At 55.4% G+C, this 21,415-nt stretch overlaps 2 protein-coding genes across 4 annotated transcripts; one reads left to right on the top strand and one right to left on the bottom strand.

The window, feature by feature from the left end:
- The first annotated feature begins 1,115 nt into the window (after window positions 1–1,115).
- Window positions 1,116–11,727, top strand: LOC135457993 (alpha-1,6-mannosyl-glycoprotein 4-beta-N-acetylglucosaminyltransferase-like). 3 transcript variants are annotated; one of them, XM_064732864.1, is made up of 5 exons: window positions 2,573–2,803; window positions 3,986–4,093; window positions 7,883–8,006; window positions 8,301–8,448; window positions 9,400–11,727. In XM_064732864.1, the coding sequence occupies exons 3-5, from the start codon at window positions 7,902–7,904 to the stop codon at window positions 10,539–10,541; spliced, it is 1,395 nt and encodes a 464-aa protein (XP_064588934.1). In that variant the 5' UTR covers window positions 2,573–2,803; window positions 3,986–4,093; window positions 7,883–7,901; the 3' UTR covers window positions 10,542–11,727. The 3 variants fall into 3 exon arrangements, with proteins under 3 accessions (XP_064588933.1, XP_064588934.1, XP_064588935.1); XM_064732863.1 differs by lacking the exons at window positions 2,573–2,803; window positions 3,986–4,093 and adding an exon at window positions 1,116–1,252; XM_064732865.1 differs by lacking the exons at window positions 2,573–2,803; window positions 3,986–4,093 and adding an exon at window positions 4,991–5,241.
- Window positions 11,728–11,814: 87 nt separating this feature from the next.
- Window positions 11,815–18,285, bottom strand: TMEM9 (transmembrane protein 9). Its single transcript, XM_064732868.1, has 6 exons — window positions 18,222–18,285; window positions 15,843–15,944; window positions 15,660–15,751; window positions 15,115–15,223; window positions 14,124–14,255; window positions 11,815–12,825 (listed from the first exon to the last, which is right to left on the bottom strand). Exons 2-6 carry the CDS (start codon window positions 15,933–15,935, stop codon window positions 12,676–12,678), a joined length of 576 nt encoding a protein of 191 aa, XP_064588938.1. The 5' UTR covers window positions 15,936–15,944; window positions 18,222–18,285; the 3' UTR covers window positions 11,815–12,675.
- Between the last annotated feature and the right edge of the window lie 3,130 nt (window positions 18,286–21,415).

Below are 21,415 nucleotides of genomic sequence, written 5' to 3'. Positions count from 1 at the left end.
AGCAGAGCTGAGTGTAAAGCAGAAACTATTTGTAAACACACTTTTATGTAAAATTGACATTTTATGATTTGAAAGGAGCTCCCTGGAACTGTTCACTTAAAATCCTTTTGGTGCTAATCAAAGTGGTCTTGTGTTCTGTTGTTTGGGAAGAAGTAGGAGGTTTTGCTTTCCAAGAACTTTCCTTTTTGCTTTCCAGGAACAATCAAGAAACAAAATCCATGTTTGTTTTACTGCAGCAGGATTGTGTTCATGCACAGTGTGATATTTCAGTGTCTGAGAAGCAGTGAGCAAGACAGCAGTGATCAACAATAATCTTAATTCCCAGCCCAGCAGATAGCAGTTTAAGGAAAGAAAAAGAAAAATAAATGATCAAACAAAGGAATTACTTGAAGAGGAGTTGTAAGGCAAAAGTATGTAAAGGTACTTAAGCTCTCACACTGGTGTTTTTCTTTGAAAAGAAGATCTAAACTTTTAAAACCAGAAGGTGCTTTTCAGAGAACATAAACAGGGAGGGAGAGGAGGGGACAAACTAAAATAACTGAAGCAGTGATGAAGTGATGAAGGACTCGACTCTGTCTTTTCAAAGAGCAGTGCGGAAATCGTTTCTGTTGAAAGCCTCCAAGCAACCACTGATCTGGCTTTTGACTCAGTAAATTGATTTCTGTGAGGAAGAAGCAACCATGAAACTTCCTGTGGCCCTGGGCTGACTGAGAAGTGAGGGGTGCGGGGTCTGGGCCTGTCAGAAGTGTGGTCTGACCAGAAGGAACCTGGCTGGAGGTTTAATTGAACACGTGGCTTCCTGGGGAGGTGCAGAGGAGGTGCTGCAGGGCAGGGGAGCAGCTGTGCAGATACAGACCCTGGACTGAGCTTTGCTGCTTATCAGATATCAGCCTCTCAGTCCTGCTGCACACCACATCTGATCCCAAGCAGGAGGAACAGTTCTTGTCCATGTAGAATGTTCAGTGAAGCACCTGAAGGAGAGGAGTTCTGCCATCTCGGTTTGGACTCGGTGGTCTTTGAGCTCTTGGTGGGTCCCTTCCAGCTCAGAATATCCAGTGGTTCTGTGACCCCACATGACCCTGGTGTAGCTGCCCAGAAGGAGTTTCTTGCCACTCTGTAAATCACCACTAAGGGCATCTGCCCCGACCTTGGATCTCTGTTGGAGACTCTTCATGTTGACTTCAAACTCATTTGGGACAGCTTCTGCCTCACAGTTCCCCTTTCCACCACTGCTGAACTGTTGATGCCGCAGGTAAGTTTTGAAGTTAAGTTGGTTTATTAGAGATAAAGGGCAAGGAAAATGTGCTGTCCCTGTGCACCTGGGGCTGCCATGTCAGCAGAGCCTGGGCTGTGTCGTGATTGTGCAGGAGAGGCAGGACAGGCTCGGGGCTGGAGCTGTGTCTGAGGGCTGCAGGGGCTCTGTCCCCAAGGAAGCTGCTCCAGGGCACTGGGGGATAACAATCTGCCTTTTGCTGTGGGGTTAAACACCACTGAACCCGGGGACAGGTGGTGAGCTCAGGCAGTGAAATGTGGTCAGGCTGCACTTTGTGGTTGTCTTGGAGGCTGGTGGCTGCTTACTCAGAGCCTGGTTCTGGCTGTGCTTCAGGCTGTTTCCTGCTAATTGCCTGAAAACTCTCTCATCATGATGCCATGGCCATGTGCCTGGGAATTGCTGTTGATGCAGGGTCTGGAGGGTGGGAGCAGAGTTGGTTCCTGGCTCAGGCTGATGGCAGGAGCATGGAGCAGGCTGGTGTCTGTGTGAAGCTGTGCCCTTACCTGTGGGGAGCTGCTTGGGCTGAGGGGCTGGGAACGGCAGCCCGGGCCCTGCTCTGGCTCCTGTGCAGAACTACAGAACAGCTGCTAGGCTGTGTGTTCCTGCCATCTGGCACAGCAGGAATACCTTCTCATCAGGCATATGGCAGATCCGGGGGGCCAAGGTGCTTGGCAGCTCCAGAATTCCCTGGCTGACCCCGGGTGGCACAGGCTGTGACAGCAGGAAGCAGGTGGACAGGATGTTTCCTGCTACCAACAGACTTGCTAGATTCAAATATGGATATTTAGATACAGATGCCCCTAAGCCAGAGGTGCCTCTTCCAGGCCAGGCTTTTGGTTGGCTGAAATGTATAAAATGTACAAGAACAATTCTCAGTCTTTCCCTTTACAAAGCTTCTGGCGATCTGGTGCTGGAGCTGTGCTGATCAGCAGTGCTGGCAGGGATTGGGAACCTGTTCTGATCCATGTTGGGAGGATGGGGAGTGGCAGGGGTGCTGTGGAGGGGAGATTCTGCCTCTGTGTAGAGCTGCAGGTACAGATGTTCCCCTTGGTCCTTACCCAGAGCATCAGGCCCTGAACCCTGGGCTGAGGTTTGCTCAGTGAGGAAGTTGACACCAAAGCTCAGCCCCGAGCAGGGGATTTCCACCCTGGCCCTTGAGCCCAGCCTCTCTTGAAGCTTCATTGCCAGAAAAGTCCTCTTCAGTGTCCTCCAGGATGGGATACAGTGAGTCCACGGGCAGGAGTGGCTGTGGTTTGGTGTCACCCTTTTCTGTAGGACACAGCTCAGAGGGGTCCTCAGTGATCTGGAAATGGAGCCTCAGATCAGCATCATGGTGGCTCTCCCTGTGCTCTCCCTGCTGTGTGAGGCTCTGTTCTACCTTTGCTTTGTCCTGCTCCTGAATAATGGAAGGGCTGTAAACAGATCCTGCCTGGCTCTCTGGTTTCCTAGGGGAGACAGGAAGACTTGGCCACCACCCTCCCTCTGCTCCTGTCCTTGTCAGGATCCGGTGTCCAACAGGAGCTGAGCTCAGTAAGGCGAGGCCTGGGGGCTTGGGGAAGGGGGCTAGGCCCTGCTGTGGTTCCCTTGTGCCTCTCCCATCCCAGTCCCTCTGCTCTGGCCTCAACTGGGAGAACTGCTCCTCCCTGGCCCTCTGAGCTGGGTGTGCCTGTGCAGCCATGGGGCTGCTCAGAGCAGCTTTTGCACCTGGGGCTTCTCTTTCTTCTTCAGCTTATTCTAAAGCAAGCAAAAATGTGCCTTTTAGCCTCATTTCAGCCACCTCCCTGTTTCCCCTGGTCAAATATTTTGGTGAGCAGAGCATGTTTGGGTTTGGGGCCAGAGGGAGGTTTGAGAGCAGCCTTTGGTGCCAGGCTTTGGTTGGTTCCTGGGCACTGGGGCTATGCTGTGGCCCTCACAGGGTGGCAGGTGGAGGAACCCTTTTTCAGCACCCAAAAACCATTTGGGACTTGCTCTATAGCACAAAGGGGGGACTGGATGAACTGGCCAAGGCTGGGCTTGTGGCACTTGCTTTGAGGGCAAGAGGACCCAGGATGTTTGCCTGGGCACCAGCAGCTGTGTCCTAGCTGGATTCCTTTCCTGCTCCAGGCCTGCTCGTGGATGTCCCCGGGGAGGGTCAAATCCTGCCCTAGCACTGCACCCTGAAGCAGCCTGTGAGGTCCAATGGGGAATTTGGTGGCTCTCCTGCTCCCCTTGGCAGTGCAGGCTGTTCTATTGGCAGGGCTCTGCACCCCCAGGGCTGTGCTGGGTGTCACAGCCCTCCCCCTCTTCCTTTCTGTGGGGGCAGGAAGGACCAGATTTCCTTCCTGTGCAGGGGTGGGGGTCAGGGGCAGCTGTGGTGAGAAAAGCCCTCCCCCTCCTGCAGCTGCTGCAAGCCCCACAGTCCTTCCCACCCTGGGCCACTGAGCAGCAAAGCTCTGCTGGGCTGCACCGTCCCAGCTGCCTTGGCCCTCCTGAAGTCCTCCAGCCCCTGCCCAGAATCCCAGAGTGCCTTTGCTCCAGAGCAGGTGGGGTGTCCCCACTGAGCCCCTGGGACCCCACTGGGACAGAGCCACTGCCACCCCACCATAGGAATGTAAGGATTTAAACCCAAACGATGTAGGAAAAGCGAAAGCCAGCGGATCCGGGAACCTGGGGACGTCTCTTCTGCCTTCCCAGCACCATCACCTGCTTCCTGCTCTACCTTCTCTCTCACAGAGGAATTCCAGGCTCCATGTGCTCCCACAGGAGCAGCTGGGGCTGGAAGTTATCATGGGGGATTTGTAGAAGATGGAGCTTGGCAAGAGATGTGAGGTCTCTCTGAAGGTAGGAGAGGTCCAGGCCAGCAAGGACAGAAGGGAAATGGGATCCACACTTTGTGTGAATAAATAGGGGGAAGGGAAGGGAAGGGAAGGGAAAGGAAGGGAAGGGAAGGGAAGGGAAGGGAAGGGAAGGGAAGGGAAGGGAAGGGAAGGGAAGGGAAGGGAAGGGAAGGGAAGGGAAGGGAAGGGAAGGGAAGGGAAGGGAAGGGAAGGGAAGGGAAGGGAAGGGAAGGGAAGGGAAGGGAAGGGAAGGGAAGGGAAGGGAAGGGAAGGGAAGGGGTTTCCTCTCCATGGGGCTGCTGTGGGAAGGAGCTGATCTGGTTGGGAGCTGGGGACAAGCGATGCCATTGATGAGTTGTGGATGCTCCAGAGCCATGTTCCTGCTCTGGGTCTGGAGGAGGGAAGCAGTGGGAGAAAAGGCTCGTAGGGTGGAGGAGTTGGGAACAAACCGGGTGCTGGAAGGGCCCTATGTGGCCCACATTGGTTCACTGGGATGAAGGGGCTTCAGAAGGGGCTTCATTCCCAGCCCAGTTGTGATGCCCAGTGCTCCAGTGAGGAGCTGGAGTGTGTGGGGAAGCTGCGGTGTCCCGGGGCTACATCCCGGGTGGGATCCAGGTTCTGCCCTGCCCCAGGGTGCCAGGCATGCAGTTCTGGCTCTGCAGCCCCAGAGGTTTTTGCCACCTCAGCACAAGAGCTGGAAAAGACATAGGCAAAAAGCTGTGCCAGCTCCGTGTCACCAGCTCCGTGTCACCAGCTCCTGGCTCGGTGAAGTGTCAGGTTCGTGCCAGAGTTTGGGACGCTGCGGCTTGGCAAGAGCCCCCAGCGGGGGTTGCCGCTGCCCGGGGGATTGGAGCTGCCTGCGCGGATGGAGTCGGTGGGGCACAGCTGATGCCATCCGGGGCTGCCGGTTGGCGAGGCTGTCGCAGGTGCCACGGCGGGCTGGGGGCCCCTGGCCCGTCCCACGCGGGTTCCCGCCGCCCTGGCCGGTTCTGCGAAGCTCCGGGGACCAAGGGCGCCGGCGAACGCTCCTCCTCTGCGGGAGGCCTGCAAGGACTCGGGGTGGGGCTTTGCCGAGAGAGAATCCAGAGTCCGGCCAGCCTGGGGAAGTTGCCAGGAGCGAGCGCCCCGGAGAGGCGAGGCTGCCGCCCACCCGTGAGTGTCTGCCCTCGGCGGGTGCGTGCCGAGCGGGGCTGGCCAGGAGCCACCTCCTGCTGCCGTGGGAGCGGGTGTGAGGGCAGGGGCTGGGCTGGGGGCGCCCCAGCTGTCAGCCGTGGGACAGGATCGGTGTAAGTGCCCCTCCCTGCAAGGACCTCCCTGTGCTGTGGGACACCTGAGCTGACCGAAAGCTTTGGCCTCCGGAGCCGTGTGCTGCTAGAACAGGGCATTTCCCCTCCTTTGTCCCCGTGGGACAACCCCTGGAGCAGAGAACTCAGGTACAGTGGCGCCAGGCCCCGGCCTGACTCCCACAGCCCCAATGGCCACAGTTTGCCCATGGGGGACGTTGTGCTGCTACAATTTACAGTGTCCCCCACCCATTTCTGATGCTGGGTTCCATCCCAGCCCTTTCCACCCCGGGGACCCTCAGGGCGGGGCACTGAGCTGTGCTGCAGGAGAGCTGGTGTTTACCCTGCTGGGTAACACAGCCTTTGTCTGTGCCTCAGTTTTCCCCCGCATGGAAAGGCACTCCTGGCAGTGGGAAGGGAGCCCTGGCCGTTCCCTTCTCCTTGTGCAACCGGCCCTGCTCTCCCCAGTGCTGGCGGAAGCAGCTGGAGCTGCCTGCACACCGGGAGCTTCCTCGGAGCCCCGCGGGACTGAGGCTGGGAATGGACTGTTCCTTCCCCCTGCCCTGCTCTGAGGCTGGGGAGGAGTTTGGCTCCAAGCATGTGGGCTCTCAGCTCCTCCTGGCCAGTGTCCCCACAGCAGGGTGGCTTTTGGGGACATCTGCAATGAGGTGCTGGGCTGTGGGGAAGGTGCATGACGTGCTTGGAGCAGAATGGGGGGAAGGTGCATGACGTGCTTGGAGCAGAATGGGGGGACAGGAATACTCTCTGCAGGCACTTTGAGCTGGAGCAAGAGGATGCCACACCCCTGGCTGTGCCCACTTACCTGGGTTGCTTTGTTCCTCCATGGAGGCAGGAATCCAAAGTCCAATTAGGGGGCTAATTATGGGGCTGCACTCGTTACCTTCTGTTCTGTTCTGTGCCGGTGACCCCTGTTCCCCATGGGCTGCCTGTGAGAGCTGGGGGTGCTCAGCAGCATCTTGTTTGCCATGCAGGATGGGCCGTTGGCAGCCAGACATTCCCCAGCAGCCAGAAAAAGCTTTGGCCACCCAGAGTGGCCAAACGCCCAGCCTGGCATGTGGCCAGGCCTCGCCCTTCCCAGTTTATCCCGTCGCCCTGGTTGTAGATCCTGGAGGTCCAGGCCTGGAAATCTACGTCCAGGGTGACACCAGGGTGTGATGTACGTGTGGCTCCGACAGATCCCTAATGCTGCTCCCCTCTGAGCTGGTGAGGTCCCCCATGTCTCCAGAGCTGTAAGGGATGGAGAGGCCACACTCTCTGCTGGGACCTGGACAGAGAGATTACGCAGCTGCAGGAGCCGGTTGTCCCTGCTGCGGGCCAGCCCTGCCCTGCCAGGCTCTGGCTCCGTGTTTATCTCCGATTGAGCAGCCGCGTCCCTGGGCGGGGTCAGCGCTCCAAGGGCGCCGTGCCTGCCGATCAGATCGGGGCACCTGCTCGGCACCAGCCTCTTGGGGAGCTCACAACCCCTCCAAAGGACTTCTGGGCACAAAAATGAGGGTTCTTCTTAAAACAAGCCCAGCACACTCTTCAGGGCAGCGGCCCCAGAGGTGCTGTGCTCCAGTCTGTGGGGCCTGCGGGTGGGCTCAGAGCACAGCGGGGCTGCACAGCTGCACAGCGGTGCTTGGGGCAGGAAAGTGCTCAGGGCACCGTCCTAGGAAGCCCAGCCTTGGTTTGGGAAGGCTTAGGAGGGCCTTTCCTCCACGTTTGCATTCAAAGCTGCTTTGACCAAGCCAAGCCACTGTAAACAGCTTGGATGGGGCTCAGGATGTCTGCCCCATGAGGCTGGGCACTTGCCCAGGCTCAGCTGCTTCTCTTCCAGGGCAGCACTGTCATATTTATAATGGAAAAAACCCAGGCAAACACAGGAGCCTTTTAGCCTCCTGCCACACCTCTGCTACAATGTACATCATCTCAAGTTCACTGCAACTTGCTTGACACTGTCCCCTCAGGGACACTTTTCTTGTCCTAGCAGGGCAAGCTGGTGGGGACAGGGATAGGGCGAGCTGGTGCCTGCCTGGAGGAAGGTGGGGAGCTGCTTCTTCCTCACAGTGCTGGAAGAGCAGCCTGGGCCCATTTGAGACCTGAGTGTTTCCCAGGGCTTGGTGACAAATCCTGGGGCGTTGGTGACTGTTCATGGGGTGTCCCCATGACCCGAAAGTTTTTTCTGAGGCCCTGTCACCTGCATTTCTTCTGCTTCCAGCTCCAGGGTGCTGCTTGGGGTGTCTCAGGGCAGCCGAGGTGTCCTGGGGCTGGTTTGGGGGGATTTTGTACCTGGCTGATTTTGTCCTGGTCAGGTTGGGGTTTCCCTGTCCCTGCCTGCCCAAAGGGGACAGTGCACAAGTGTCCCCTGATGCCCCATGGCTGCTCACACACCTGTGTGTGCTCAGGGCAGGGGGTTGGTCCCAGGGGTGTCCCCAGGTGCTGTCCCACTGTCCCATCCAGGGGGTGCTGGCTTTCCCCAGGCTGTGCCCTGACGTGTCCCCTCTCCCCAGGCCTCAGCCAGCAGGGGCCATGCGATGCTCCCTGAAACGGTCCCTCATGGTTCTGCTCGCTGTCTCCTTCCTCCTCCTCCTCCTCCTCCATGGGAGCAGCCGGCAGGAACAGGATCCCCTGGAGGTGAGTCCCCAACCAGAGACATCCCATGGAGAGGCTAGTGGAGCATCCTCTATCCCTCCCTGCCCCACATGAACCCCAACCTCAGCTCTGCTCTCTTCCCTGCCCCCTGTCACCCCAACACCTCCCCACCTTCTCCTCTCCCTCGGGTTGCCCTGGGCAGATGGACCCCCCTGAATCCAGGAGTTGGGAGCACAGGACAGGGGCTCCCCTTCACTTCTGGGTCCCCCTCTTGTCATCCCTCCTTTGCTGCATGGTGCTCTGGGGTGTGACCTGTTGCCTGTGGCTCCCATGCAGGTGCAGCTCAGGGGCCTGGCTCCCGACATGATCCTGCAGCTGCTGCAGCCAGGGGGAGCCCAGCACATCCTCAGGGACACAGCTGAGCTCTCTGCACTCCACAACATCTCCTACCAGCTCCTCGCTGGCTCTCCGGCTCCCCAAAAAAGTGAGTGGTCCTGGACCCTGAGGGTGTGCACATCTGGGTGTGCACAGCTGCACATCCCAGCACAGACCTGCCCTCTGAGGGCTGCTGGGGCGGGGGGGGGCTGGGTCCTGCCTTTTTGGGTGGGCACCTGCCCACAACCTCCACAGCCTTCACTGCTCACTCTGGGGATGGAGGAATTGGGGAAGCTCCACGTGCTCCACGCAGGTCCAAGTTTCTGCACCTTGGGACTGGGTGACTGCAGGTGTTTTGGGCTTCCCAGACCTCTCTTTGGGGGTTGCTGAGATCCCATCTCCCTGGGGTTGAGGTTCCAGTGGAGATAGTGAGCTGGACCACTGGGACAACCCCACAGTGTGGGAGGAGTGGGCCAAGCTCTTAGGCATGTGCACAAGAAGCAATTCCCATGCAAACCCTGTGGGAAGCAGCCCAGGGCAACCTGTGAGGCTGTGCAGGAACCAGCACAGGAATGGTGCTGTCCCAACCATCAGCAAGAGAAGCTGAATCACTGCTGGGCCATAGGGAGGACACAAGGTGCCTGATCCCAGTGTGGGTGCATCTCCATGAGGCGTGAAGTGGGGAACGCTTCCAGGATGTGCAGCCATACCAATAAGCCATTTCTGCCCTATAAACTCTCTCTCTGCACTGCTACTTGCCTAGATTTGGCTTTTTTTAAGGTGTTTTTCAGGAATATTTCTTCAGTGGAGCCCCTGCCTCCTCAGCCTGCCTCTTGCTGCCATTTGGGCCAATTTTGGGCCTCTCCTGAGATGCTGAAGGCTTCAGCTTCAGGAAGGAGACAACAGCTTTAGACATGGGGTTACAAACAGCACTGACCCTGCAGGCTAGCCATGGGAAGAGATTTTTGGAGCCCTTTCATTACATCTTGAAGGGAAGAACATCACTGTGGTGATCCCAGGTCAGCCCTCTGCCTGTTCATGCCTTTCCTTTGCCTTGCAGAATTCCTGGCGGTGGGAATGGCATCCGTGCAGAGGCCACGTGGTTTCTACCTCCTGGCCACACTGCAGTCCCTGTTCAGCCAGTCCACAGAGGAGGAGCTGCAGGAGATGGTGGTGGTGGTGCACCTGGCTGACACTGATCCTGGCTGGAACATGCGCGTTGCTGCCACCATCGCCCAGAAGTTTGCTCGCCACATCCTCCTGGGCCGCCTCCTGCTCATCCACGCTCCTCCTGAGTTCTACCCCACCCTGGAGGGCCTGAAGAGGAACTTCAATGATGCAGAGGAGCGGGTGAGGTTCCGCTCCAAGCAGAATGTGGACTATGCCTTCCTGCTCGCCTTCGCCGCCAACCTCTCCTCCTACTACCTGATGATCGAGGACGATGTGTGGAGCGCCAGGTCCTTCCTGACATCCATCCGCAGGGCACTGGCTTCCCAGGAGGGCTCCAACTGGGCCACCCTCGAATTCTCCAAGCTGGGCTACATCGGAAAGCTCTACCGCTCCAGTGACCTTCCTCGCCTGGCTCACTTCCTGCTCCTCTTCTACCAGGAAATGCCCTGTGACTGGCTGCTGGTCCACTTCCGCCAGCTGCTCACCCAGAAGGATGTGATACGCTTCAAGCCATCCCTCTTCCAGCACATGGGCCTCTACTCCTCCTTCCAGGGCACTGTCAACCGGCTGAAGGACGAGGATTTCCAGGCCGATGCCTTGGACCTCCCGGACAACCCGCCGGCATCCCTGTACACCAGCATGTCCATCTTTGAGAACTACGAGCCCCTCAAGGCCTACAGCTTGGCACAGGGCTACTTTTGGGGCAAAGACCCAGCAGCTGGCAGTACTTTTACCATCGTGTTCCAGCAGCCAGCCCGAGTCTGCCGTGTCCGGGTGCGCACGGGCTCCATGGAGCGCCCAGGCGATTTCCTGCACGCAGGGCTGCTGGAGCTGGGCCAGCGCCGCGACCGCAGCCACGACTGCTCCTCCTACGTCCCTGTGGGCTCCTTCAAGAAGGGGACCCTGGAGCAGCAGGGCCTGGAGAAGGTCCTGCCTGGGCCCGTGGAGTGCGTGAGGATCCGGGTGACCCAGGACCAGAGCGAGTGGCTCATCATCCAGAGCATCGACATCTGGACCACAGCAGGCACCTGAGCACACCTGTGGCAGGATGTCAAAGCAGCTGGATTTGGTTCCTTTATTTTTCACATTGCCTTTTTGGATAAGAAATTAAGTTATTGGCTCTCACTGCTCCGTGTGTGGAGAGATGGGAACCACTGCTGTGGGCTGCAGATGGGTCTAAGAGCAGGGCCCATCAGAATGTACCTGCTGGGGATGCCCCAATGAGCCAAGGAGGGGACACAAGAAGGGGAAGGTGCTTGGGAATTCAGGGCTGAGCAGCAGAAAACCTTTCCTCCTGGGGAGGATGATGTACAGGACAAAGCTGATCAGCTAATTAACAAACCAAATAATTCATCAGGCAGTGGTTTGGGTTTTTTTTGGAGCCTCTCCACACCTTACCTGCTATAAGTTTTCTAACTTTTTCCAAAACTCTCAATTTCTAATTCCCTTCTCTCTGATCCCATTTCCCAGCTGCTCCTGGAGGGGTCAGGGGAAAGTCTGGGGGTGCTGCTCACCAAACTCTTCACCCTGCAGGCTCAGCAAGCTCCCACTGGTGCCCGGCCATTTCCCGGTGCCGATCGGGGGCGACGGCCACCAGATGGACCCATCGGCCCGGCAGCGGGCAGCGCCTCCCACCAGCGCTCCTTGTTCCCGCCCTCCAAGAGAAAAAAACCAGTTGCCAGGGACTTCACTTCGTGTTTTTGCTTGGTTCACACGGAGCGGGAAGGACAGGCAAGATGGGGCATCCAGAAAGGCGAGGAACGCACAGAATTGAGCACCAGGGAACAAAGATAATCCAATGAAAATGTGACCTTGGTATAATGTGAAGCTCTGGGTCCTTTTTAGCCCAGTGAGGTGCTGAAGGATAACTGGAGTACACAAAGGATCCCAAAAGCTGCTGTTTGGGTTTGTCTGGCTGGGCCAGCTTGGAGCGCTGGATGCTCCACTAGCAGCTGTGGGCCCCAGCACGCCGGGCAGTGACTGGTACCTCTCCCAGTTAGGCTTTTAGCAACAATTTCTCAGCTTCCTGCAAAGGAAGAATTCCAGTCTGCTCAGCATTCCCATGGGATAGCCCAGAGAACTCACTGACCTGTGCCAAGCAGGACCCTGCTCTGCCCATGTTCCAAGCCTGGCTCTCCTGGAGCAGGGCAGTCACTGCCAGCAGGGAGCAGTGCCACTCCTGCAGCACCATAACCACAGCTCTGGTTTGAGGTGGCATCAGCTCACCTGCTGGGCACTCGCAGGCAGATGGAGCCCCAGACCTGGCATGATGGGGTTTTTCCCCTGAAAAAAAGCCACTCAGGGAGTAGATCTTTGCATTTAATATGGAGGTGCTACACCATAAACTTCAAATATTCTCAGTGGGATCAATACACACGGCAGAACCACTGCAGCTTCCTCCACACAGCCCAAGTCCTGTCAGAGCTCTTGGAGTGTTCTGAGTGGCACAAGTGTCCACTTCCCAGGGCCCTGAAAGGTGTTTCCAGTGCTCCAGGAGAGCCTTTGCCCCAGTTCTCTTGGACACAAATGCTCCTGCCCACTGTGGGAGAACACCAAGGGTCACCAGTGTGGGTACAAATCAAGAGGTTTCACCCCAGAAAGTTTTTATCTACAGGTAAAGCGCAAAAAGATAGAAATGTAAATCAGCTTTTTACCTGTTGGACTCTTATTGATGTAGGTACTAACAGGTTTTGTGATATCCAGATGCCCAGAAGCAAGCTGCAGTCTCAGTTATGCTGGTGTAAACCTGGACAGACTCCAGAGGCATGGAAATCTCTCCATTTACATCAGGATAAGCAGAAGCGGCAGTGTGCACTGGCAGAAACTCCCTCCCCTTTGTTCCTGTGTGGCTCAGCACCACAATGCCCAAGGACCATCAGTGCATACTGGAGGAGGAGGTGGTTGCTGCATCCTGGAGAAACATCACATAATTTATCCCACATCAAAATTCTCCCACCATTTTTATCCCAGGAGGACTCAGCCAGCTCCCAGCGCTCTGCTCCCAGCCCGTCCCTCTGGGGTGGGCTGATGGAGTCCCATGGCTGGGCAGGGGAAGGGCAGGGGACACGACCAGGGAAGCCTTGGGGCTGCTGCTCCCTCTGGAGATGTGGATCAGGGAGGGCTGGAGGTTCCATTCTGACACCGGGCTGTCCTGCTGCGGCAGGGCCTAGCTCAGCATCTTGTGCCGGTCGAACACCGTCTTCCTCTGCTCCTGCACCTGCCGCTTCCAGCGCTGCTGCGCCCCCTCCACCCGCTCCAGCACCGTGTTGGCCCTGGCGCCTGGCAGGCCGGGCACTGCGGCCAGGGAGTGAGTGTCCTGCAAGGAAAGGAACGGGGCTGGACACCAGGCAGTGCCCAGCCAGCACAGGGCGAGGCAGCTGACCTGGGGAGAGACTGCACCTCAAAGAGCAGTGCAAGGTTTGGGTTGTTCTGGTGAAAAACCTCCTTTTCAGACTCCTCAACACCAGCCCCCAAGTCCTTGCCCTTGGGGATCACCCACAACTGCAGACAGAAGTTCCCAGCAGAGGAACTGCACGAAGTGTAGAGCTCTGCTGGAAACCCACTGTTGGAGTCTGCAAGGAGCCACAGTGCTGAGGTGAACCACATCCCCCCACTGAAACCAGGCTGACAATGGATGGAGATCCATCGTGGCACAGGAACAAGGCCTGTCCCAGGGGACTTAGTCCAGCATACTGGAGTGAGATAAACCTCACTTAACACCAGGCATTTACCATGTGCACCTGGATCTGGATCTGAATTACTGCTGCAGAGCAGGGTGCAAACCCGTGACTTTGGGATACAAATTCATATCCTCCTGCAGGACTTCCTTTTTGGAGGCAGTGGATGGACTGTGGACACTGGAGCACCTGCTCCTCACATCCGAGTATGAAGGAATTGGGCTGAATAGTTTGTACTCACAACAAAGTACAAACAGGACAATCCAACCCAGTGGTGCAACTGCATTAATTTTATGCAGCAAGAAATTTCTCCTCTCCCAAAACTGGTGTGTGACAAAGAGAGAAAGAGGGAGAGAGTGGCTCTTTCTTTGCTACTGGGATTTGGCCAAATCATTTTGCCCAGGGTTTGTACACCAGTGTCCCAAAAGATGGGGTTTGAATGAAATTGCGCTCTGGGCGAACCACAACAGAGGAACACAAGGAACAACAGCCTGGATACAACCCAGGGCCCAGCCCCAGAGCAGGATCAAACAGCACCTCATAGGGCAGCATTTTAAGTGTCTAGAAGATGTTTTAGCCAACACTTAAGTTTGTCCTTCCCTAGAAGCTCAGCACCACAAAACTCCACCTGGGACACTGCACAAAGAGGATCTGTTTGACTTTTTTTCCCCCTCTAGATGGACAAACCAAATTCAGGCCATCTGCTACAAAGTTCCCTCTGCCTCTGAGGGCAGGGCTTGCCTTGGGGTTGTTACACAGAACTCTGAATATTCCTGGTGCTTCTGCATAACGTGCAGAGATCTAAATGTTCACCTGTGTAAGTGCCCCCGAAGCAGCAGTGCTGGTCCCTCAGTGGATCAGAGGAGACAAGCAGGAGGTGGCTGTTTCCCTGTCCCCCATTCTCCTGTCCCCCTGCCTGCACCCCCTGCCCCCTCACCTCGCTGTCCTCCTCATTGTGCAGGGGCTGGGTGTAGGGGTCTGGCTTGCGGATCAGGGGGTCCACGAGCACCAGGAATGCCATGTAGAGCAGCAGGGCCCCCACCACCGACAGGTAGATGATGATGATCACCTGCAGTTGAGGACAGCACAGGGGGAAAGGATAAGCAGTGGAGATAAGAAGCACCACAGAGGTCAGGAAGATCCTTTGCAGCTGCCTCTGATGTGTGATCTCTTGTTCTCATTTTGCTCACAAAAGTCTCTTGCTCTTGCAGGAGGCCGAGGTTGTGCCATCACTGCGCAAACTGGGCTGAGTTTGTGCAACAAACTCACAACAAGATGGGGCCCTAGCCAGAAATGCCTGGCACTCTTGTCACACATCCCCAGCAAGGAGACTGGGCTCCCACACAGCTCCTCACTACCAGGAATGCCCATCTCAGGGAATCACAAAAATCACAGAAGTCACAGAATCCCTGAACCACTGAGTGAGGTTGGAAAAGATGTCTGAGATCATGGAGTCCAACCTGTGACCAATCCGCACTTTATCACCTTATCCCCACCTTGCCTGGAGCATTCAGTGCCACATCCAGTGGTTCCTTGAACACCTCCAGGGACAGTGACTCCCTGGGCAGCCCCTTCCAGCTTTCTTCCAACACCCTTTTTGTGAAGAAATTCTTCCTAATGTCCAACCTAATCCTCCTCTGATGCAACTTAAGACTATGTCTTCTTGTTGTGTCACTAGCTGCCTGGGAGAAGAGGCCAAGCCCCACCTGGCTACAGCCTTCTTTCAGAGACTTGTAGAGTGAGCCCCTGGCATTGCCACCATGTACTCGCTGTGACAGTTTCCTTTCTGAAAGAAAACTTTCTGGGCTCTTCTCCAGGAACCTTCCAGTGTGGCAGGGCAAGGGGCAGGGCACAGGCAGTGAGTGCAGTCACCCTGGGCATGTGTGGCACAGGAGGGGGCAGGATGGGCAGAGCCTGAGCTCAGGTACCTTGATGGTGGTCGTGCTGCGCTCCTCGTACTTGCACTCGCAGAGCAGGCAATAGGCCTCCACGTCATTGCCAGGCACTGGCATGGGCTCCACCACGTGCAGACAGTTGCTGCAGCACAAACAAAGCACAATCAGCAGCAGCACAAGGTGAAACCAGTGCTCTGTGCAAGGACACTGGGGTGACTTTGTCTGTGTCCCAGCTTTCCGGTCAGGCTGATAACACTGATCTGGTGTTAAGAGCTCCCCTCACAGCCTAGCTGCCCAAAGTCCCTGGGAAAGGTTGTCTCAGCACCTTTGGCAGGGATCTGGTCCAGGTGGAAAGGATTGGAGGGCACACCCTACATCTGTCAAGAGTGGTGGGTTAACGTATCATCCCAGATTCCTCAATTTCTGTTCAAAAAAATGCCCCTGGCCTGGGTTGAACATCACCCACCAAAGCAGTTCCCTCTGCAAACATACAGGCAGGGAATCCCTTCCTCAGCATCAGCTGGGAACTGCAGAGCCTGGCTGGCACAGACTAACCCTGAGGCTGCTCACTCACTCACCAGTCCTTCTGGGACACATTCTTGTTGTAGATGTGCCCGCTGATGTTGCGGTACGGGGGGCAGATGCACTTGCAGCGAATGTCCTCAGAGCTCTGCAGGACACAGGAGCCGTGTGAAGGAGGGGCCACAGCTCTGTCCCCTCACACCCCACCTCTGCTGTGCCCCACACAAGGTGTCACCCACCTTGCTGGCGTGTGCTGGGGGACACAGGACACAGCCCAGCAGCACCAGCAGCAGCACGGGGCTCACAGAGTTCCGGGAGCTCAGGGTGAACATCCTGGGAGCCTGAGGGAACAAAATTCACATCCAGGACAGAGCATCTCAGCTGAGTGCAGCCACAACAAGGTAGTCAAGAGATTTTTTTTGGCCCACTTGCCTTTGTTTTGCCCAGGAAGAAGAAATTTGTTCCTGAATTGCAGCTGATGCCAGCCAGAAACAACACAGATCCCAACAATGCTCCTGCCAGAAGAGCTTCCACCCTGTACAACCCCACACCTAAACTACACCAGCCCTGCAAAAGTATTGCTGATTTCCTTACAACTGGACTTGCAGAAAACCTCCTGTTCATCTCTTATTGCCCTGGAGCCCAGCTACAGATATTTTGGTGCTGACAATTTTGCTTATTAAGAGATGCAGAACTAGAAGCAAGAGTGACCTAAAGCAGTACACTGGGGCCTCCCTGCTGCACTGTCATGAGTGGTAAATCATTCATCTTCTGACACTCAAAAGTCTTGCTGCTGAAGGGAATTATGTATTTTCCTGTAATGAGCTATGGGAAAGAGGTGGACTATTCCTAAGTATTCCAAATCAATTCCTAAACCTCCTTTATCTCAAGATACCTGTTCAGTAAATCCTGATTTTAAAATTACTTCAAGCTGGCAGCTTGGTGAATTCATTAATGCATTCTGCTACATATCACAGAATGGTTTGGGCTGGAAGGGACCCTAAAGATTATCTCCTTCCAACTCCCATGTGTTTGGATAAAGTTGTTGCAGAGATGTGTGCTTCCATAAATCCATAAGAATATGAATTTATTCCCTGTGCCACAAAAGGCAAGTTTGCCTTGGTGAGGCTGGCGTTCACCCCCAGAGAGAAAAGGTGGAGCAGGTGTTGGGGGACCTTGGGACAGCAAGCAAGAGCTGTTTCAGCAGAGGAAGGGGAAGGGAATTTACACCTCCATTTATCAGCTCCCAGGTAATCCCACAGCTTACTCCAGGTACTTGTACGCCATCACCTGACCTGATTCCATTGGGATTTAAATCACTGTGATATTCTGTTCCCTTTGCTTTATCTTATGTCAACACCTTAAGTTCACATAATGGATTACAAACAAGAAGTTCCTTTCTTCTTTATCTAGACAAAACACCAGCAACTTCTAACAAGCTGCCGTACCTCCAAAATGCATTCCAGTCCTATCACCTCATCCATGATTTATTAAGGTTTTGCACCACAGCTTCAAAAATCTCCTCAAACAATGATCCTTTCCAGGGAGATATCAGGGGTTCAGATCTTCATCACACATCTGGGGAACAGGACTGATCTGAGCTGCCCAGTGCACGTTCCCCATTTTAAGTGGGTCTGGACTTTTGTCTGCATTTTTAACACAACAATGGGGCATGTACCATTGCTGGGCATGCAATGCCCAACTATCAGCTGAGTTTAGAATATCTGAACAACGCAGAAATGTCACTTTTAAAAATAGGAGGGGAAAACACGTGATCTGTTATACCATAAACAAAAACTTAGAACCTGGGCAGAATTCACGCACCATGAACTGCAGAACACCCTCAACCACACAAAAGATAATCAAGGCATATTTATCAGCAATATATTTGACAGCAAAGGGATACATGCACACATGCCTTACAGCTATTTCTTCCAGACCATCAGCCTGGGCCACAGCAGCCATGCAGCCAAAACCAACATCTGCCAGAGCAGGAAGCACAGCAGAGAGGGCATGGTTGAGGTGAAGTTCTGGGGGCTGTGAGTGTGGCAGCTCCCAGGATGAGCCCCCACAAAAGGCTTTCCAGAGCATGGCTGCACACAACCACCCCCTCTTCTCCCTGGGATTGCCCAGTAATCACCTTATCTTTAACCTCCCCATCCCTGTAAGTGTCCAAGGCCAGGCTGCAGGGGCTTGGAGCAGCCTGGTCTCGTGGAATTACTCCTTGCCCATAGCAGGGGTTGGGACTCGATGAGCTTTATGGTCCCTTCCCACCCAAACCATTCTGGGATGATTCTGTGAACATCACATGGAGCATTTCTAAGACTCCAGCCCGTTTCCCTCCCCGAACCATCCCCGACCCCAACCCAGACCCAGAGCAGGGCCGGACCCCTCAATTCCCGCCGAGGACCCGGGTGCCCCTGCATCCCTCCAGGGGCTTCCACTGCCCGATCCCACCCGGGATGCCTCCGGCAGTGCGGGTCACCGCCGCCCCGCGAGCCCCGGGTCCTGCACAGCCCCGCACGGTCCCGCCCCGGGTGCGGGAAGCGGAGCAGGGCCAGGGCCCGACGCCTTCATCCCCCGGCCATGGCCATACCCAGCCCACATCTGCCCCTTACCTGGCCCTGGCTCCGGCCCGAGCCCGGCCCCTCCCTGCAGGCCCCGGCCAGGCCCTCCCCGCGTGCCCGCTTGGCCATTGAGCGTGACGCGCAGTGACGGACGGCTCCGCTGGCCAATCGGAGGGCAGCAGCCCGGCCGCTGCTGAGCGCGGCCCGTGGCGCTGAGGGGACGCGGTGCCGGCGCCGGCCGTTGCCGTGGCCATGGCCGTTGCGTTGCCGTTGCCGGAGGGGCCTTCGGCGGACATGGCCCGGGCAGCTCCCGCCTGGCTTCCCGGGGCAGCACCCGCGGGGCTGCGCCGCCTCGTCCTGGGGCTGAGACGCGGGATAGCCCCGCTCCTTCTCAGCCCCTTCTCACTTCACATCCCCGTTCTCCTCTCACACCCCCATCTCTCCCCTCACGGTCCCACTCCCCCTAATGCCCCTCTCTTCCCTCACTAACGCCGTTCCCCTCTCACAGACCCCCCCTCCCCCCCACACCCCGCTCTCCCTTCATGGCCCCTCTTCTCTCGCAGTCTGTGTTTCCCCCTCACACCTAGTCTTCCGTCATGGCTCTGCTCTCCCCTCACACGGACGGCGGTCCTGTGTCTATCAGAGGGAAAAGCCCGGGCCGCAGTGCTGCCCTTGCTTCTGGTTTTGGGTGATTTGTGGTTGTAGATGGTATCAGTGATCCTTCAGTTTCAAGGGCTTCAGTCTCGCTAGGAACCTCTTGTGTTTGACACTTGTGATTCATTTCAAAAGCCTGGTCCTTGTGCCAAGAGGAACATTGTGCCTTTCCAAGGCCACTGGGTCTGGTGTTTGCCCAGAGAACTTTCCTCAGATGTGGTTCTTGTAGTACCTCGGGTTTGCCCCACTTTCTGTGTCTGCACCCTACAGGTGTGCAAATACCCCCAAGCCTTGGCTTTGCTCCGGTGGCAGCTCCCAGGCGGTTCCATTCAGAGCTGGAGGGATTGAGGGTGGCAGGAAAATTCCACAAATGCCAGAGGTTTATGTGCAAAGAAGAGAGAGAGGAGCCCTGCACTTTCATTCAAATAAAGGGAGAGAGTCCACCGGGGCACAACCCGCGAGCCTTTCTCTCCCGAATTTTGGAGGGCACAGCCTCCTTTTATCCCAAACTCCGGGCCCCACGTTGCCTCTTCCTTTCCCCATTGGCCGAGGTGCTAGGAAGGTACAGCCTTCCCGAACCGCCTACCACATATTCCCCCTTGAACTCGTTACTTTACCCCAAAGTTCAGGCTTGTGCAGACACTTAACTGTTTTAGAAGCCAAGCTGTCTGGGCTCTGCAACAAACCTCCTGTCCAAAGTTAATAGATACATTAAGACCCATTTCAATGACGTTAGCACTCATACCTTCACCAATCAAACTGTTTGTTAAGACATTAGCTTTCCTCTCAAGGGGCTTACTTGCTTCTCTGTCGCTTTGCTGCTTTACCTGGTGCAGATTAACCTGGTCTGTGCTGCTGGATAAAGTCAGGACCTATTTTTTTCAGGTAAAAAAAAAAATCCCTAGATGGAAAAAGAAGAGACCCAAGCCCCTGGTTTAACTTGTAGAAATAGAATCACAAAATCAAGTATGTTGGGAAAGACCTCTGAGATCATCGTGTCCAACCTGTGCCTGACCTCCACCTTATCATCCAGCCCAGAGCACTCAGTGCTGTGTCCAGGCATTCCTTGGACACCTCCAGGAATGGGGACTCCACCACCTCGAGTCCCTGGGCAGTCCCTTCCAATGCCTCACCACCCTTTCCATGGAGAAATTCCTCTGGATGTCCAACCTGAACCTTTCCTGGCACAACTTCATGCTGTTTCCTCCTGTCCTGTCCCTGTTCCCTGGGAGCAGAGGCCAACCCCATCCTGGCTGCCCCCTCCTGTCAGGAGTTGTGCAGAGCCAGAAGATCCCTCCAGGCCTCCTTTTCTCCAGGCTGAGCCCCTTTCCCAGCTCCCTCAGCTGCTCCTGGTGCTCCAGTCCCTTCCAAAGCTCCATTCCCAGCTCTGTTCCCAGCTCTGAACTCTCTCCAGCCCCTCAATGTCCTTCCTGAACCCACCTGACATGGACCCCAGGTGGGAGGGTGTTTCCAGTCCTGACAGAGTTTGCTCCTTTGATGAAAATAAAAATGAAAATAATAAGGTGAGATACATTCAGCCAGAAATAGGTGTAGATCAGAGGGTAAATGACTGTTTGGCAGATAGTTCCGTTTCTCTAATAGTTTTAACTTTCTAGAAATGAGTAAATAATTGAGACTGCTTGTTTTAGGGCTTGTAGAATGTTTAAGTTATGGAGTCTCCTAGGTTTTAAAATGTCCCACACTGCTCCATGCCCCTGGCATAGGAATTACTGATGTCAAAGTGCTTCCACAGAGTCATAAAGTCATGGGGTGGTTTGAGTTGGGAGGGACCTCAAAACTCATCCCATCCCACCCCATGCCATGGGCAGGGACACCTTCCACTATCCCAGGTTGCTCCAAGCCCCATCCAGCCTTGCCTTGGACATCTCCAGGGATGGGGCAGCTACAGCTTCTCTGGGCACCCTGTGCCAGGGCCTCCCCACCCTCACAGGGAAGAATTTTTTTCTATTATTTCATCTAAACCTATTCTCTTTCAGTTTGAAGCCATTCAGTCTTGTCCTGTCATTGCATATTCTTGTACATAGTCTCATAAATAATATTCTAAAGGGTTTTCTCACCCCATTGCTGTAATGTTTAAAATCCTGGCCCTGCCATGGCTGCATTCCATCCTCATTCACTGGAGTCTGTATAGGATAGTGGTCTAAGTCAGCTGGACTGATCCAAGGAAACATTCCATGAAAATAATCCTGGGTATTAGATGTACAAAGGACTTCTAATTCCTTCCTCCTACTCCAGAGTTGCTGAGCGGAAGAAGCTCTTTGGTGCTAAATCAGAGCTCTCCCTGCAGAGCAGAACCCTGGGCCTGCTCATGGGACACTCAGCGCTGTGACACAGCTGAGTTTTTTCAGGCTTAAAAGCCCATGGCCACAGGGATTTTCTGTGACTGACTTTCCTCTGGCTGGTGAGGAGGTGTTTTTATCTCTGATATGCCTGTTGTCACAGCAATCTGTGCTTCTGTGTCTTTTGCAGCCCAAAGGTCCATACCACTGCTTCTTGTGGGGCTACAGATGACACTTAGAGGCAGCAGCCTGGACTGGTGACAAGACACTGGAAATACCCTTGGAGGAAGT

Source organism: Zonotrichia leucophrys, chromosome 26 (assembly GCF_028769735.1).
Source record: "Zonotrichia leucophrys gambelii isolate GWCS_2022_RI chromosome 26, RI_Zleu_2.0, whole genome shotgun sequence".
In the NCBI taxonomy this organism is placed as follows: Eukaryota; Metazoa; Chordata; class Aves; order Passeriformes; family Passerellidae; genus Zonotrichia; species Zonotrichia leucophrys.
The sequence above is the reverse complement of the archived record's forward strand: the minus strand, read 5'-3'. Positions and strand labels throughout refer to the sequence as shown.